The sequence below is a fragment of the Sphaeramia orbicularis genome, chromosome 18 (assembly GCF_902148855.1).
Source record: "Sphaeramia orbicularis chromosome 18, fSphaOr1.1, whole genome shotgun sequence".
Taxonomy (NCBI): Eukaryota; Metazoa; Chordata; class Actinopteri; order Kurtiformes; family Apogonidae; genus Sphaeramia; species Sphaeramia orbicularis.
The window spans coordinates 41,955,572-41,972,707 of record NC_043974.1 but is presented as its reverse complement, the minus strand read 5'-3'; the positions used below and the strand labels follow the sequence as shown (position 1 = coordinate 41,972,707).

Genomic DNA, 17,136 nt, shown 5'->3' with positions numbered 1-17,136 from the left:
AAACTATGAATTATGAAAGAGCTGCAGCATCTGAAACTGACCACAATGAACATTTGAAAGAGTCTGTTTCAGCTTCACAGTTTGTCATGTCTCTTATGGATTCAGATTGTCTCTCAACTCACCAAATATTTTTTATTAGTAAGTTTTTTTGTTTTGTTTTGTTTTTTTATCAATTACGAGAAATTTCAAGCGACCCCATTTGAATTCCAATTTCAAGAAATCTTACCAAGATAATTTTCACTTGTTGAAGACAGGTTAAAGACACACCTGTTCAGACTGGCTTTTAACGCTTAGTGCTGAGACACTATTAGGTTTTAATCTGTGGTCTTTTTTTTTTTTATCACTGTGTATTGTGTCTTACTGAATTATGCATATTTATGGTATTTGACTAAACTGTTTCTGTTTTAAAATTTAATTGTGTTTTTAGATGTGAAGCACTTTGGTCTTCTTCTTCTTCTTGTAAAGTACTATATAAATAAACTTTGATTGATTGATTGCTCCATTGTCAGATTTTTTTTTGCTTGAATTAAGCAAAAAAAATCTTGATTTAAGCAAAAAAAAATCTGCCAATGGAACAAGTGAAAATTATCTTGGTAAGATTTCTTGAAATAAGATTTTTCAGATCTACTGTCTAAAAATAAGTTCTTAAATCTCACTGAAAATTTACTCTTTAGGTGATTATGTCTTATTTTAAGTGTGATGAGATATTTTGACCAGAAATGAGAAAAATACACTTGGTAAAATTTTGATTTATTCCATTGGATTGAACTGGTAATATATCCAGGTGAACCCCGCCTTTATCCATAGGTATTCTGGGATAGACTTCAACACCTGGAAAATGAATGAATGAATGAATGAATGAATGAATAAGAAAGCAGCTAAACAGCAGCTATCAGAACATAGGTGGAATGAAATACAGTTTTTAAAAGTGCTTCCACTATGTAACCCAGAAGGCCCCGGTATCCAAAGGAATTTTTCTCTATATTTAACCTTCCTTAAGTGATTTATCCCCATTTATTGTCATATTAACTTCGGTTCAGAAATGGTTGATCCACTCTGGAGTCAAGGTTGACATCAGTCCAACAAATATAATTCTAGGAATCTTAAATAACAATTCAGTTAAATATAATTATACTATTGGGAAAAATCTTTGTTTTCAAAAGTCAGAGTAGGGAAGATCTTTGTTGGTCTTACTTTAAGGATAAAATATATCAACAATTTGAAGTAGAAAAAATTATTGCCACAAACAAAAAGAGGTTAGAAGTGCGTTGTCAAAAGTGGGAGGGGCTTGGTTGAACTGATGTCGAGGGAGGAGAGGAAGATGGAACCTGTTGGGATGGGATGGGGTTTTTTTATGTAAAATGATATCAGGGTATTTTAGGACTCCAAGGTACTTTTGTTGTTTGGTTTTTTCTGTCGTCTTTTTGTCTATTGTCCCTTCATTTTCAGTTTCCTTTTCTGTGTAGTCACTTTGTGTCCTGTCTTTTGTCGTCTAACATACCTCTGTGTGTGTGTGTGTGTGTGTGTGTGTGTGTGTGTGTGTGTGTGTGTGTGTGTGTGTGTTCCTTTTTGTGATTTTTGTCTATTGCTTAATTCTTGTCTATCAGTTTTTTGTTTTTGTTTTTTTTTTTTGTTTTTCCTTCATGGCTATTGCCTTTTTTATTTGTTTTTGCCAATTGTTTTATTTATTTCTGGTGACTTGTAGTTTCTTGTTGTTGTTGTGATTTTGTAAGTAAAAATAAAAAAAATATATATATATTTTTTGAATTAACTTCTGTAGTTTTTTTTTTTTTTAGGGGGGTTGAAAATCAGGTATTTTCCTACTTTTAATTCACGGATCCTGTAGATGTTCAAAAAAGCTCAGATTAAAGTTAAGGGTTATTTTATCAAAAACAAAGAAATTGAAGAAAAAATTACTTTTCAGCAAAGATATCAATAACTGAACATAAACCAAATGTGTTTGTCCTTATTTTGTTAATTCACTTGTTATTTTATTTTATTTGTTTTTGTTCATTATGCTGCCTGTTTTATTATTTTTTTCCTCAATTTTGTTCAGTATGTGGCTTATTTTGTTTATGTTACTTGATCCCATGGCCATTTGTGTTGTTATTATTTTTTATTTTATTTTATTTATTTATTTATTTAGTTTACCCACAAACAGAGGTGACCATGACTACATCCTGCTGTGTTGTTTACTGGTTGTTTTTTACAAGCTTTGACAGAATGTAGCTCCCCAACGTTCCTTCATGTGCCTCTCCCTATTACGTAAAACTTTTCCGTATCCCATTACTGTAAGTGCACAAAAAAAAGAATCAAAACCTCACTGGTTTATTCAGGTAATTCCCCATTGAGGCTGATATTTACAAAGACCCAAGCATTTGTTGTGACCCATAAAGACCCAAATATTCACCAGCGACCAAAAGCATCTGCTGATGTAAAATGTTTAACAACTTTAATGCTAACTGTTTAACTTTAACTAACTTTAACTCTAATGCTATTAATCCATGTAAATAATTGGAGTAAAATACAGTTTGTCATCTTTTCACAGTCATCAGATAAGACCCATTTGGACGTTCAGAGGCTCCGTTGTTACCGTGGAAATACCATCATCTCCTACAACATTGATTCACCAGTAGAACCCATGGAGTTGGATCAATGACAGTGGATGGACACACTTGGTTTATGTTCAGTTAATGATAGATTTTGCTGAAAAAGTCACTTTTTCTTCAGTTTTCTTTGTTTTCAAATGTAATCTCAGCATGAGGATTAAAGTGCATGATCAGTAAATCAAATGTTGAAGGATACCTGATTTATACTGAAAAAATGCAAAATACAGAGGATAATATTATGGTAAATGGTGATAAATCACTTGAGAAAGGTTGAATAGAGAGAAAAAACAAACTGGGTTCTGTCACAAAAGTAGCACTGGGTCTTTATGGGTTAATACCACTGATTCCCAGAGCCATCTTAGTTATTGATCCCTGTTCATGTCACCAATAAGAATTTCTTCTGAACATTAACATAACAATTTGTGCAGATCCTCTGGTACTGATCCACATGAGCTCACAGAGGTCAAACACAAACTTTTTCTAACCTTAGGACACAAACTGGGTCTTGGATCCATGTTTAATGGGTGAAGTAAACTACATAAGAGTTTCTTAATACAGCATATGTGAGTCAGTATTTAACACACTGACTTAGACTTCATTATAACCTTCATTTTACACATTCATAGGTTGTTGAATATTTGTGTGATCCAGTTTTAGACTCTTCATGTGTCATTTTAATGGTGGAAATTTTCTTTTGTCTAAATGTCAGTAGTTCTTCAACCCTTGTCAAAAGCACATATGTTTACTTTCACTTGCGGAGATGCTATAATGACATGTGTTACATACTAGGAGCTGTTACTAATCAACAAAAACATCAGGTCAGATGTTAACGTTAGGGCTGAACAGAGGTAATTGCTGGTGTTTTCTTCCTTTTATTCAACTGATCAAGCAGGAAAAAAAAAAATTCTATCCAAAACTGTATTGTAGGTTGTAGTTTGTGTAACAAATGCACTTAATACTAAGAGCTACTAAGAGTTACTGATGTATATTAAGTGTCATGTTAGCAGTCACTTTACACACAGTAACAAGGGCATTAGGTATTTTGTACAATAGTTTACTGATATTCATTTTCAGTAAAGAATGAATTAAGAACAACTGTTTCATGGATGAAATCACTGATGTATGTGTTAATTTCTCACTGGTCATGTAAATAAATATAAATAAGATGCATGTGAACAAATTAATACAAATCTTGGGATTTGATGACAAGAATTTTATTTTTTCCAAGCTTGTTTTTACAAATATTCTTCCATTTAATCAAATATTACAAGTTATTTATTAATAAACATGCATTAGTAATAGCATATTAGGATTACAACATGTTAAACGAGATTTAAGTGGTAAAATTATGAGAAAAAATAGGAAACTACATTGGCCTAAGTACAGATGAAGTCCTGCAAAGTCAGGTTTTTTTTGTTTTCTTAAAGATGTATGACTCGACTGATGTTTTTATTTTACTTTTATTTTACCTTTGTTTAACCAGGAAGTCCCACTGAGATTAGGAATCTCTTTTACAACGGACACCTGGCCAAGGTAGCAGCCATACAAAGTCCAAAAAACATAAAACACATACATGACACACAATAAACAATAAAACACAATAACAACTATTCAACCATAACGACATCAAGAAAAACAGTGACATTCCTCCTTCACTGCATTCTTCATGATACTTTTAAAATCATTTATAGAAATGAATGTGTGTAGTTTTACAGTTTTTTGATGTATGTTCATGTAATCTGATCACATAATATTTACATTTATGTTGTAAATCTATTTATTTCTATCTTAAACAACCTTCATGAGAAAGACTACAGCTTATCCAACACTGGAAAAGAGTACTGAAAAGTCACCTTAGAATAAAGAGGGAAAAAATGCATGTAGTTTTGTACAATATAAATATTCTATTGACATGTGTATAGTCCCACATCAGTGTTCTTCAGGATGCCTCCAGGTAGAATGAGCAGCGTGTGGATTATGGACAGATGTCGTATCCCATAGTCTGTCAGCAGGTGGGACTCGTCCAGCGTCTCAGTCCTGTAGACCATTCGAATGTCAGACACTGTAGGGGCAGAGGTCAGGGGGGTCTTTATAGTCAGGAAACAGAGAAAAGGTTCTGGATCTGCATCAAAATACAACAGGATGTGGGCTGGCATAGGGTACTAATGGATTAATACCACTGGACTTTCTGACCACAAGACCAACGCCTTTGAAAGAATATGGAAACCATTCCTTGACTATATTAATGTGAACATATCTGCTATAAGGACAAGAGCATTTGTATAAAAATGATTTTCTTTCTACCCAGCCTCCATTCTATTGTATACTGTACTGTACCATGCTCCTCAGAGGAGAACCAACAGATATTCAAAATCTTTTATTCCTTCAGCTATCACACTTTTAAACTCTGACAGAAGCCATTTTAGTCATTTTATATGATTTGTTGTTGTTGTTGTTGTTTTAAATATTAACGGAACCAATAGGGTCTTTTAGTCTGGATTGGTATTTATTGATTGTTTATTGTTGATTACTGAAATGCATTTATTCGTAGTTGCTTTCAATAGTCCTGTATTTGTGCACTGATCTATTTATGTCTGTCACATTGCACTTAGGACGTGGGCTGATGTCTGTGGTAAGCTGCAAATGAATTGCCCGTTTGGGATAAATAAAGTTTTCTGAATCTGTACCTTATGTGTATGTGTGTGTGCATTTGTGTGTATATGCATATATATAATTTTATTCATTTATGTTCTGACCACTCCCAGCCTGTGTTGTGTTTTGTTTAAATATTTTGTTTTATGTGTGTTTAAAAAAAAGAAAAAAGAAAAAAAACAATAAATACATTTATATAATAAAGAAATAAAGAAATAAATAAACACAAAAGGTGATAACCTTACCTATTCCCAATTCCTTGATGATTTTCTTTTTCAGGTGCATCACAGTTAAGCGCTTCATCTGGTCTTCGCTGTCGCACAGGTCGATGATCTTCTCTTCTCCTCTGGGACCGGTCACGTTCAGCTGGACCCCCATAATAATGGTCCGAGGGTCACGTGGTCTGTGCGCAGGTGAGACTGGATGAGATGCGTCTGTTGGTTGCGCGTTTTTCCCATGGCTGTCTTCTTAAATACGCAAACGCAACAGAAACCAAACACCTGAACCCGCCTTACAATTAGATGTAAAAAAAAAAAAAAAAAAAAAGTCAGGTGACTTATGGGAATGACGGGCGGACGTAACCAAACTAATGTGTCCGCAGACTTTGTCAGTCAGTTGTTCGACTCCTGAGTCAGGATGGGCGCAAAACTGTCAAAGAAGAGGAAGAAGAAAAACCGAGTTAACGAGATAGTTAACGAAATAATGAGTGCTAACCGTGAAGAAGTCTGGAGCGACTCATGTGGAGGAGAGAAGATGTACGACCCAAGGGACCCTACACTGACATTTGTGGACGAGGATGATGTCCTGGACTGTGAGTAAACAAAAGTACACTTTAGAGAGAGTTTTAATGAAATAACACAGAAAGAAAGTAGCTTTTTGTTTGTTTGTTTTTTAATTGTGATCGACACATCACATATGTTCCATCCATATCAGGTTTTCAATGTAAGTAACTGGGTTGAATAGAATAGAATAGAATAGAATAGAATAGAATAGAATAGAATAGAATAGAATAGAATAGAATAGAATAGAATAGAATAGGATTTTGTTGTCACTGTTACAGGAACTCTGTTTCTGTAAAATATCACACAAATTGTACCAAAAAATATTAATAATATACAAAACTACAAAGAAATACTAAAATATACAAAAGCCAACTAAATATGAAAGAAATATATACAAGATATAATGGATATACAGTCTGTCAAGATTAAAATAACAGGGATATGATAAAAGCAGAGTTTTTTTGAGGAGTGGAAGGGGTTTACAGGGGTCACAAAATTACTTTTAACCTGTTCCTTCCCACCTAATTTGTGTTAATTTTCTCCCATTTGCCATACTAAGTTACAAAGCTTATAAGTGAAGGACAAATTAATTAATGGTCCCTCACTCTAAAGGTAACAACCTCTAGTTCCAGACATTTTTTATTTTTTTATTTTTTTTTTATTTATTTATTTTTTTCCGTAAATTGTTATTTTTAGTATGTGGCTAAAATACAACCTCTACAACATAAGGTTGAATTTAGTCGATTTTTTCCCTTTTTTTAAAACCTATTTTTGAAGAGGAACATAATTAATCAGACAGTCCCCATTCTATTCTCTTTTACAAAATGAACTTAATGACACAGTTGCAGAGAACCTAATCTTTCTAATGAGGTATAACATGCCTATATTAACCAAAGTTTTATTGTACAAACTTTAATATATTTCATTCAAAAAGTCCATCAGCTCACTGGTGGGAATAGAACGGGTAATAGGAATAAAAACAGAAATGAAAACAAAATTATTCTAACTTTATGAACAACAGTGTACTTTTCCTGTGTCCTGTAATTCATGTCAACACTGAAAATGAATCAACAGTTAAATAGTTAAATGAACTGAGTTTCATTAAACAGGTGACATGAGGCTGTGCTCTCATTGGACGGTCAAAGGTCCACCCTAGGATCCAAGTTCTAACCCAGTAGCCAATCACAGGTGTTTGTATTGTCTTGTCCTCATGTGATTGGATAATGTTCTCTTAGTTGCCATGTCACCTTGACTGAAATGCAGACGCTCTCCGATCAAAATGAAAGTAAAGTAGAACATGAACCTGCTTCAAATATAACAAAGTTTGGTCCTGTTCAGCCTGATAGGAAATGTATTGACACAGAGGTTTGGGATTAGGGGATGGGGGTCAGAAGTGAGTTATACTGGCTTTAAGAGACACATATTTAGTAAGAACTGGTACATCATTATTTCATCTAATGTCTAATCTCACATCATGTGTTTTGTGTGTGTTTCTTAGTTGAGTTGGATGAATACAAGTCCCTACGAGCCCTGATGTCCTGTGGTCACGCTGTCACCCCCATGTCTCTGACCAAATGGTGTCGAAGGTTGTTGGATCAGGTGAGTCCTCCATGAATTTAAATCAATAAAGTCCCATGAATCTGGTCTTATTTTAGAAGGAAGCAAATATATGATTGTACTATAACAAGATGATGTGGTCCAGTCAGTATAATAGATAGATAGATAGATAGATAGATAGATAGATAGATAGATAGATAGATAGATAGATAGATAGATAGATAGATAGATAGATAGATAGATAGATAGATAGATAGATTATCCATCTCATTGAATTTATGGATCTTGTTCAAATATGACCACTAACTGATGTAGATAAGTGATTGTAGAGATAACTAGAAAAACACTCGGAGAGCGCAAACCTCCGCCAAGGCAGATCAGCCCCCCCTCCCCAACACCACCAAAATTTAATCATTTGTTCCTTGTGCCAGTATTAACATTTCCTGAAAATCTCATGAAAATCCATCCATAACTTTTTGAGTTATCTTGCTAACAGACAAACAACAAACAAACAAACAGACAGACAGACAAACCCCGATGAAAACATAACCTCCGCCGTTACACTTAGCAGAGGTAATAACTATGACACTGGATATTAATGTGGTCTGAGGAGTCCAGACTGACCCTGTTCCAGACTAACAGGTTCATCAGGGTGAGATCATCATGCCTAATGCCTGCAGTACAAGCCTGTGGGGGCAGTGTCATGATCTGGCATACAGTCGCAGAAAAAATTATTACCACCCTTGTTTTCTTCAGTTTCTTGTTCATTTTAATGCTTGGTACAACTAAAGGTACATTTGTTTGGACAAATATAATGATAACAACAAAAACAGCTCATAGTAGTTTAATTTCAGAGCTGATGTCTATCCATTTAACATGTTTTTCTTGATAATAACCAAAATCACTTCAGTTCTTACATCAATAGCTATGGCATTGTACTGACAAAAACAGTGCTTGTAGGCATTCCATGTTTTCTTTCTGTCTGTTTTAGTCACATGATACACACAGGAGTTAGTACTTGATTGCATAGCCTTTGTTTTTGATTACTTTTGATGGTATAAGGATTTTTTTCCATGATTGTAAGCTTCTAGAAATGATGCTATGGCCAATACAAGCATGCTTTGGACTTTATTTAAAAATAAATAAATAAATAAATACATAAATAAATACATAAATACATAAATACATAAAAATAACAATAATAATAAATAATCCACTTCCATTTGAAGGGTATGACCACATTTATGTGTGGTGAGTATGGCTGTGATGTTGAGTGGTCCTTTGAAGAAGTCAGTAAAATGGCTCTTCTCACTCCTGAAGAAATGGGCTACTTTGAAAAGAAAATGTTCAGCAATTCAAAGGATCGACTTGATGTCAAACGAGTAAGTATTTAAAATATCAAAACTTTATCTTCTATCAATGGGTTATGTTTAAAATTCACATTTCCTTATTCCTTCAACACCATTACAGTGTCCCGGCTGCAATTCCTCTGTGGTGAGAACTGACTTCACTGACCTGTGTGTTGAATGCACATTGTGCACAACTGAAAAGAACAGGTTTTATTTATTCTGCTGGCAGTGCCTGCGTGAATGGAAAGGACCATCTCCACGTACGGACCGCTGTGGAAACGATGGCTGCATCAACACGTCAGTGGAAACACTAAGGAACTGTCCAGACGCCACTTTTCAGGATATAGAAGGGATCAGTGGATGTCCGTCTGTACGCGCTTGTCCCAGCTGTGGTTTCCTCATAGAACATAACACAACCGGCTGCAAACACATCTTCTGCATCCGATGTGCAGAAGAGTTCTGTTTTGTGTGTCTGAAATACAGTGATGATTGTCTGGAGACGAGTGAATACTTTAAGCTATGTACCGGTGGTGTAGCCCCGAGACAGACGTCTATACCAGTATGGCAAAGTGAATATTATTAGATGATCCAAAGAACACTGATCAATAAAGACTTAGGCTGGATATTTTAAAGGGGTCATATTTAGCTAAACCCACTTTTATTAGTCTTTGGTTCATTTGTTACCTCTGCCAGGAGGTTTTGTGATCACTTTGCTTTGTGTGTTTGTTTGTTTGTTTGTTTGGTTGTTAGCAACTTTAGCGGAAAACTATTCCAACCATCTTTACCAAATTGTACCCACAGATAGGCCCAGGCCCTGGGACCAACTAGGGTGACCAAGTGTCCCACTTTGTGCAGAACTGCACAGCATTTTGAACATTTTTTCCACGTCCCGCAAATTGAGACAATGTCCCGCATTTGATTAGCTCCATCTCTCCCAAGTGCAGGACAGTCACTTTTCTCCAAACATGACTTTCATGTTATAGCAGTGACGGCACTGTCACCACGGGCTGAGTCCGCTGTCAATCAACCAACATACACGTAAGTTCAGGAGTCCATCAACCTGTCACCAGTGTCCTCCTGAGCTCCGCCCACTGACACACAAAAAACAAAGGAAAAACCCTCAGACACCGACATGCAAATATTGGCGGAAATCATGGAAACTCCGCGCAAAAAAAGAAAATGCAGCTACAGAAAAGACATCGGCGAAAGCGGTGGGGGGTGATTCACAGAGGGTACTCTGAGGAACTTTGTCAAACTTATTTCTCTATCACACATGGAGGCGAGTATGACCTGAAGCCACACACACTGTATGCATGTGATGTTTGGTTAGATTTGATCCATATTCCCTTTTGCCTATTTTCAAATTTGGAGTTTGAACTGAGAGACTTGAGGTGATAAAATATGCTTTTGTTATGTTTGTGGATTTTTTTTTTTACAAAATTCCACAGGATATTTACTTTATCTTATTCTATTTTCATTACTGTGTTAGAATGCTAAATGTTTGACTGTTCTGTGTTTGGATGCAGAAAGGTTTTGGGTCCAAGTAATTTTAGGTTGACTGGAAGTGGAAATAGCTGTTATAATGTTGTCATTTATGCCTTTTTGTTTTATTGCGTATAGATTAGTTTACCTTTGAGGGTTGAGAACACCTACTCAAATAAAAAAAAATAAGCTGATTCTCTAAAAGTGTTTAATTACAATATTTGAAACTTGAGTGTTCTTTTTTCACTTTTTACAGGTAGATTTTTTATTTTGTTTTTACAAGCAAAAAAAGTTGTTGAAACCTGTGCAAAAAAAAAGCAAAAAATAAATGCCCAGTGTGAAAATATGCGCACTGTGTGCAACTAAATCAAATTGTTGTTATTCATATTTATAAGCTGAGAAGTCGTCTGTGAACGTTTTTTCTTGTTTTCAACTTTTTATAGAAATCTGACGCCATGATTGATGCAGTGATGTTCTGCACTGTCGACAGAATGAACACAACGTACGTCAGCTTCTGTTCATGTGTGAATATTCGTCCATTCATCACATTCACAGTGAAACACCATTAAACAGAAGCAATTTAGGAGATGAACTCATAAAAAAACACTGGCGTGAACAGGTGATTTTAAGCCTGATTTGGTCCAAAGGACGCATCAGGACAGGTCCCTTAGATGGGCCAAGACCCACTAGTTGGACAACAAATGTATGCATCCAAAGGCATTCACTTAGACCTGATAGAACCACATGGGTCTGGATCACTGTGGAGAACCTTAGTCCAGACTTTACTGATCCTGAATGAAGCCTTATGTGAACCTCATGAATCCAGAAGCATCGTGGTCTTCATCTAGGATGGACCAGGACTCAATTGAAACCAGAAGGACCACCCAGACCTTTATCAGGAACAGACGCCAGGGTCTGTCCTGGCCTGGGGTCAAAGGTCATTAAAGCCTGCAGATCAACACGTGCAGGTCTGCCCCATGTAAAACCACATGGTGGAGATGTTCCAAAGACCTGGTGAGGAAAAGGAGTGTTCTGGTCCCAGACCGGTCTGACCTGATCTGGAAGACCCTGAACTGTTGAAGTCCTTCAGATGGAGCTGGGTCAGACCTGAACCACTGGCAGACGTCTGTAAGCAGACTAAAGTTGACTGATGCTGTTTGTGTTTCAGATGAAACTGGAGCTGCTCCACTGAGGGGAAGTGGTCACATGTCTGAGTTTGTTCCACTGTTGTGGTCGCCGTGGTTACACCAGCCTGGTTGTCATGGTGACTGTGACGACAACCCCTCGTAGCCGCCACAGACCGACGCATGATGGGATACGATGTTGTTGCCAGTGTGATGTTTAACTCCTCCCACTGACCACCTCCACCACCGTGGGATACTGAGCTCCATCAGTGAAGTGGAGTTGAGTCCAAGTGTCCACGGTCCTGACAGAGACATGAGTCCACACCCTTCAGGTCCTCCTAGTGGGACTGAGGTCCTGCTCCATCTGACATTAGTCCAGTTCTAGTCCGGTGCGGTTCTTCTGTTTTGGGGCCTTTTTGAAGCTGAGTCTGGATCTAGTGGAACGCCCACATACGTCCCTTCTCTTCCATTGTCCAGATTTGGTCCTCTGACAGTTGGGTTCCTATCACCCATATGTTATTGTTTGGTGGTCTAGTCCATGTTCTGTGTTCTGTCTGCATTCAGAGTTCCACAGGGTTGATTCAGCCATTTGGACACTTGGTCCACTGCAGCCCAGAACTGTCCCCACACTAGTTTAGTGTCTGTCCCATGAGTGTGGACGAGTGTCCTCTGCAAACATCTGGACTGAACATCATCTACACAGACTGATGGCAGATCAAGAACACACACAGGAACAAGCAGTGGAGCCACAGCAGAGCCCTGGGGTACTCCCATGGTCCAAACCCTGGGTGCAGATGCATACATTAAGGGGGTGTGGTCTACATTGGGGGGTGTGGTCTCATTTCCTGACAGAGAAATGAGTTCAAACCTCAGAGCTGTGGTTTTGAAGTGAACACAGGAAGTGTGGCTCTTAAACCAGTCACAGTGAGTCCATGTTCGATTTGACGCTGAGGGACGATGGCTCCGACATCTGTATTCTGTGAGTACGATCTGAGATTGGACTGGAGGACACTCACATCTGTAGGATAGAATAGAATAGAATAGAATAGAATAGAATAGAATAGAATAGAATAGAATAGAATAGAGTGGACTTTATTGTCATTACACCAGTTGTGCAACAAATTTCCAGGTGGTCTGTACCAGCAACAGTGACCTTCCATCTATGTAGCAACACAATAAAATACAGACAGAAGTTTAAAAAGAAAGTATAAAATATAAAAGTGTGCAATCGAAAAATATGTACAAAATGAAGGTGTACTGTATGAAAGGCTAAGATTTAAAAAATTTAAAGTAGCATAAAATGTGCAAATGTAGCTGTAGTCCTCTGTCCTCTGTCCTCTGACCTGTGTCCTCTGACCTCTGACCTGTGTCCTCTGACCTCTGACCTGTGTCCTCTGACCTCTGACCTGTGTCCTCTGTCCACTTCAGGTGTCTGTGTCCTGCTGCTGTCTGGACTGACTGTTTCTGCAGGTGAGATGATGAATTCAACCAATCAGACTCAATAACAGTTGGACATTTGGTCCATGTGTCTTTAACCTGTTGAATGTGTTGACTCTGTCCAGTCTCTGTGGACGTCCGTCCAAACCTTCAGCAGTTCTTCAGAGGAGACAGTTTGTCTGTGAGTTGTGCAGATGTTCAGACAGATGGATGGACAGTGAAGAGGACAAGGACGAATGGATACACTGAGACATGTGGAGAGTTTGGAAGGATGGACGAGTCATTTTGCGTCATCGATTCTCTCGTGCCATTGTCCAGTGGAGTTTACTGGTGTGAGACCAGTTCAAGACAGCAGAGTGACCAGGTGTCGATCACTGTAACAGGTGAATAAACTGAGCTGTGATTGGTTGAAGTGTGTCTCTAACAGGATTGGTGGTTCCTGAGGGAACTCCAGCTTTAACTGGAAGTTTCCAGGGTGGCCTTCCGGGTAGCAGCTTCTGTTCCAGACAGTGGACGTGGACCACAGCTCAGTCTGACCACCAATCAGCTCTCTGTGTAGTTGATGTGAGGACAGTGGGCGGAGTCACACACATATTAGCTGTAAATGAGGACATTCGCATTGTCATCTAGTTTTAGATGTGGACACTGTTCAATGTTGAAGTCCCCGTTATGACCTTAGATCAGAACCACTGTTGGGGGTCCACTTCATGTGTGTGTCCTTTGTCTTTATTTGTGTCTCTAGTCTCATTTGTCCAACTCTGCTTGTATTTATCAGATGATCGTTTAATCTTGGACATCACTGCACTTCCTGTGGAGACAGGAAGTGATGTGACTCTGCGCTGTAGATACAGAGGTATTTCAACAGTGGAAGCAGAGTTTTTTAAAAATGGTCAGAAACTCACATCCATCCCAGTAAAAGAGTGGACCATCTCTGTAGACCACCTGTCTGATGAAGACCAGTACTCCTGTTATGTTCCATGGGTTCTATCTCCACAGAGCAGACTGAGGGTCAAAGGTGAGGATTGTGACATCACTTCCTGTTCATAAAGTACACATTACAGACAGAACATATGTAGGTCCCCCGTTGGACACTCATAGTACTGCAGTTCAACATTTTCACCACAATCAAACGTTTCCATTGTATGTTTATATAAACACAGATCAAACCAATAGATAGAACACGGATCTTCAAATTTTTGTTCACATGTTCCATCTGTAAAGTTGGTTTCAGATTTGACAGCTCTTACAGCGGTTTGGTTTCTGATCCAGGATTCAGCTGAATTGAATTCATGTAGATTATGAACATATAAAGTCAAACCAAAGTGGTCCCTGTATAGATCCTTGTGGAACACCAGTCCATGTGTCCACATCGGTCCATTTGTAGACTGTCTTCTGCCTGTTATGAATGAGTGTAAATGTTGGGCTTCCTGTTGGGGTTTGTTCCAGTTCTGTCCAGACTAAACAGAACCATGTATCTGCAGCGATGCCCCAAATCAACTCCATAACAGAACATTCACACGTTCTGTTTGTACAAGAATGTAGTGTTTTCAATCCTGTTTAGGTCCTGAAACATTGGATTAATTTTCCTAAAAGTACTAATTTGAATCCGCTTCATGGACTTTGACTCAGGTTCTATTAAATAAATGTGGAAGAGACACCTTCATTTGTTGAGGATCCTGACAGGAACCTTTATGTGCAGATACAGAGCAGAGTTCTGCTGATCCTCAGAGTCTGTCAAACGTTCTACTGGTGCTGATTAATCCAATGCTGTGTTTGGTTCTTGATCCAGTTCTGATGAACCCGTGGACCTGATGGTAGATCAGGAACTGACACTGAACATCATGTTCTGTCATCTCCTACAGTTTCTGCCACCACTCCCTCTGGTCCTAAAACTTCATTCTCTGGTCCTGGTTCCTCCTCAGATCCTGGTTCTTCAGTGTCCGTTGTGAGGCTGTTCCTCCACCTGCTGGTCATGAGTCCGTACTGCATCTCCACTGTCCTGATGGTGTCGATCTACTGTAAAAGGAACACAGGTTCTCCTATGTTTTACATTCTTGTATGTTCTAGGTCTTCATATGCTCTAGGTTCTGGTCTGTTCTCTGTTCTGGTATGTGTTCTGTGTGTCTCTCTCTCCAATCCCAGCGTTTAGTCAGTCCCAGTCCTGTTTCCTCCTGTGGATGTTGGGTCTGGTCTAATGACTGGTGGACACAGTAACAGCTTTAGTTCTGATGTGATGTTCTGGTTGGAGTTCAGCTCAGTTTTAGTGTGAACCTGATCACAGGCTTAAGCTTAAACCTAGGAATCAAACACACTCAGTGGATATCTTCAGATTGAACTAAACCAGAGTCTTTTCTGAAGTCCGACCAAAGAGTTTGGATGGTTTAAAGCTGAAAGTGTCCAGGAGTCCGGAGTGAACTGGATCAATCTGGATCCTTCAGGTTCTGCAGGTCTGACTCACATAAGAGGTGACACTTGTTCTGGATTCATTCTGGACACCAGCTGATGTTCTTCATGGACTCAGTGGGGACGCCTAGTGGCCATCAGCGGTACCACATGTTCAAGCACTGGTCGTGAACACCTAGACCTGAGCTGTGTTTAACTCCGCCCACAGGAGGAAGAGCAGCTGTCGCCATGGAGACCAGGCAGCAGCGCTTCGCAGATGAAGACTATGACGACATGGCTGCAGGCGTCGCCATGGAGACAAGGCAGCGGCACGTCGGAGACGAAGGGTATGACGATGTAGCTGCAGGCGTTGCCATTGAACACGACTTCTGAAGAGAGGAGTCGACTTCGATATCGTTACTGCAGCGACCGAATCCATCAGATTCCATCGATAATGAATAAAAGTCTGGTCATTGCGACTAAACCAAACGACTAAAACTTAAATCTTTTTTTCAGCTATGACTTTAAATGGACTTTTTTAAATAAAAATGAATCTGAAACATGAACCAAAACCATGTAAATGTGTTGATTTGATTCCAACCCGAGTCCATTGGTTTCATAAAGAACACATTTATTATTGAATACGTTCATAAAACATCACATAGAATCAGTTTGATTCCAAATAGAATTATACTCCTTATTGTCTTTGATAGAAATGTTTTTATTTCTAATTTTACACTTTTCATCTGAAACAGAAACTGAAAAACAAGGTTTTTTTTTCTTTTTTATAAATAATGTGATTTCCAAACTGAACAGAATTAGTTTGTACATAAATGTTTCATAAACTCTTTAATATTTTTAATCTGGTTTTATCTGTTGGTCATGTTTTAAATATTAAACTTCACTCACTTATTCTCATTATTCCTTGTTTTTTTTTTGTTCGACTCCACCTTCCTGTTTAGTTGTAATAAATCAAATCTAAACCCACTTTAGTTTGTGTTCCATTCTTCATCAGTTGAACTCAGATCTCATTCTGTTTGTGTGTTCACTAAAGGTCTGTTTGGGTCCAATATTGTTCTAAATCTGTGGAAATGTGTGTTAGTGAACACTGAGAATCCATCCACCTCACAGCTGAGGACTGTCCAAAGGACGAGTGGACACAAGGACTATTGGACAGGTGGACCTTAGGGTGGACACTGTAAAAGAACACTCTAATGGCAGATTCTCCAGTGTTTTTCTTAGTTGGGGGGTGTTTGTAGCGTCACAGGACTAGTACTGTTGTAAATATGAATGAAGACGGTGACAGTTGAGCTGATGAACCGGTGAAAATCTGCCGTTCACAGATATTTGTTGAAGGACATGGAGCTGAAAACCCAGGGACCTGAGGCTCACTCATGCTTTAATACACATTTAATTCAGTTCAACTGTAGTTTTTCACTTTTTTACTCTTTTTTTTCTTAGCCACATATGTGTAAAATACATCCTGCAAAATTCTGAAAAGACAGAAAAAACAGCCTCCCAGTTGAGTACCAGACAGGATTGTGTCAGAGCTGAAAAGGTTGAGTATTTATTCAGTCCACATCCATCTACTTCATCTGTTTTCAGTCTTTTAGGACAAACTTTAATGAGGTCATGAGTAGGGATGCACCGATACCACTTTTTTCCAGACTGAGTACAAGTACGAGTTCTTACATTTGTGTACTTGCCGATACCGAGTACCGATACTAGTCCTTAAAAATCCCATTCCAGTTCTTCGTTCCTT

General features: G+C 38.2%; 2 protein-coding genes across 4 annotated transcripts; both read left to right on the top strand.

Moving 5' to 3' along the window:
- The first annotated feature begins 5,877 nt into the window (after positions 1-5,877).
- On the top strand, positions 5,878-9,560 carry LOC115438171 (potential E3 ubiquitin-protein ligase ariadne-2-like). 2 transcript variants are annotated; one of them, XM_030161596.1, is made up of 4 exons: positions 5,878-6,072; positions 7,542-7,642; positions 8,830-8,982; positions 9,071-9,560. In XM_030161596.1, the coding sequence occupies exons 1-4, from the start codon at positions 5,898-5,900 to the stop codon at positions 9,530-9,532; spliced, it is 891 nt and encodes a 296-aa protein (XP_030017456.1). In that variant the 5' UTR covers positions 5,878-5,897; the 3' UTR covers positions 9,533-9,560. The 2 variants fall into 2 exon arrangements, with proteins under 2 accessions (XP_030017456.1, XP_030017457.1); XM_030161597.1 differs by lacking the exon at positions 5,878-6,072 and adding an exon at positions 7,359-7,436.
- Positions 9,561-12,321: 2,761 nt separating this feature from the next.
- LOC115438170 (uncharacterized) lies at positions 12,322-16,261 on the top strand. Of its 2 annotated transcripts, none has more exons than XM_030161594.1 (6): positions 12,322-12,534; positions 12,984-13,025; positions 13,118-13,375; positions 13,768-14,007; positions 14,855-15,025; positions 15,604-16,261. In XM_030161594.1, exons 1-6 carry the CDS (start codon positions 12,513-12,515, stop codon positions 15,765-15,767), a joined length of 897 nt encoding a protein of 298 aa, XP_030017454.1. In that variant the 5' UTR covers positions 12,322-12,512; the 3' UTR covers positions 15,768-16,261. The 2 variants fall into 2 exon arrangements, with proteins under 2 accessions (XP_030017454.1, XP_030017455.1); XM_030161595.1 differs by having other exon boundaries at positions 12,324-12,534; positions 14,915-15,025.
- Positions 16,262-17,136: the final 875 nt, after the last annotated feature.

Bases quoted from the DNA above. Each gene is read 5' to 3' on its own strand.
- LOC115438170 (XM_030161594.1), top strand. From the start codon at position 12,513: ATGGCTCCGACATCTGTATTCT. The intron at 12,535-12,983 runs GTGAGTACGATC...TGTCCACTTCAG, and splicing joins GGCTCCGACATCTGTATTCT to GTGTCTGTGTCCTGCTGCTG. The intron at 15,026-15,603 runs GTTCTCCTATGT...CTCCGCCCACAG, and splicing joins CTACTGTAAAAGGAACACAG to GAGGAAGAGCAGCTGTCGCC.
- LOC115438171 (XM_030161596.1), top strand. From the start codon at position 5,898: ATGGGCGCAAAACTGTCAAAGAAGAGGAAGAAGAAAAACCGAGTTAAC. The intron at 6,073-7,541 runs GTGAGTAAACAA...TGTGTTTCTTAG, and splicing joins CGAGGATGATGTCCTGGACT to TTGAGTTGGATGAATACAAG. The intron at 8,983-9,070 runs GTAAGTATTTAA...ACACCATTACAG, and splicing joins ATCGACTTGATGTCAAACGA to TGTCCCGGCTGCAATTCCTC.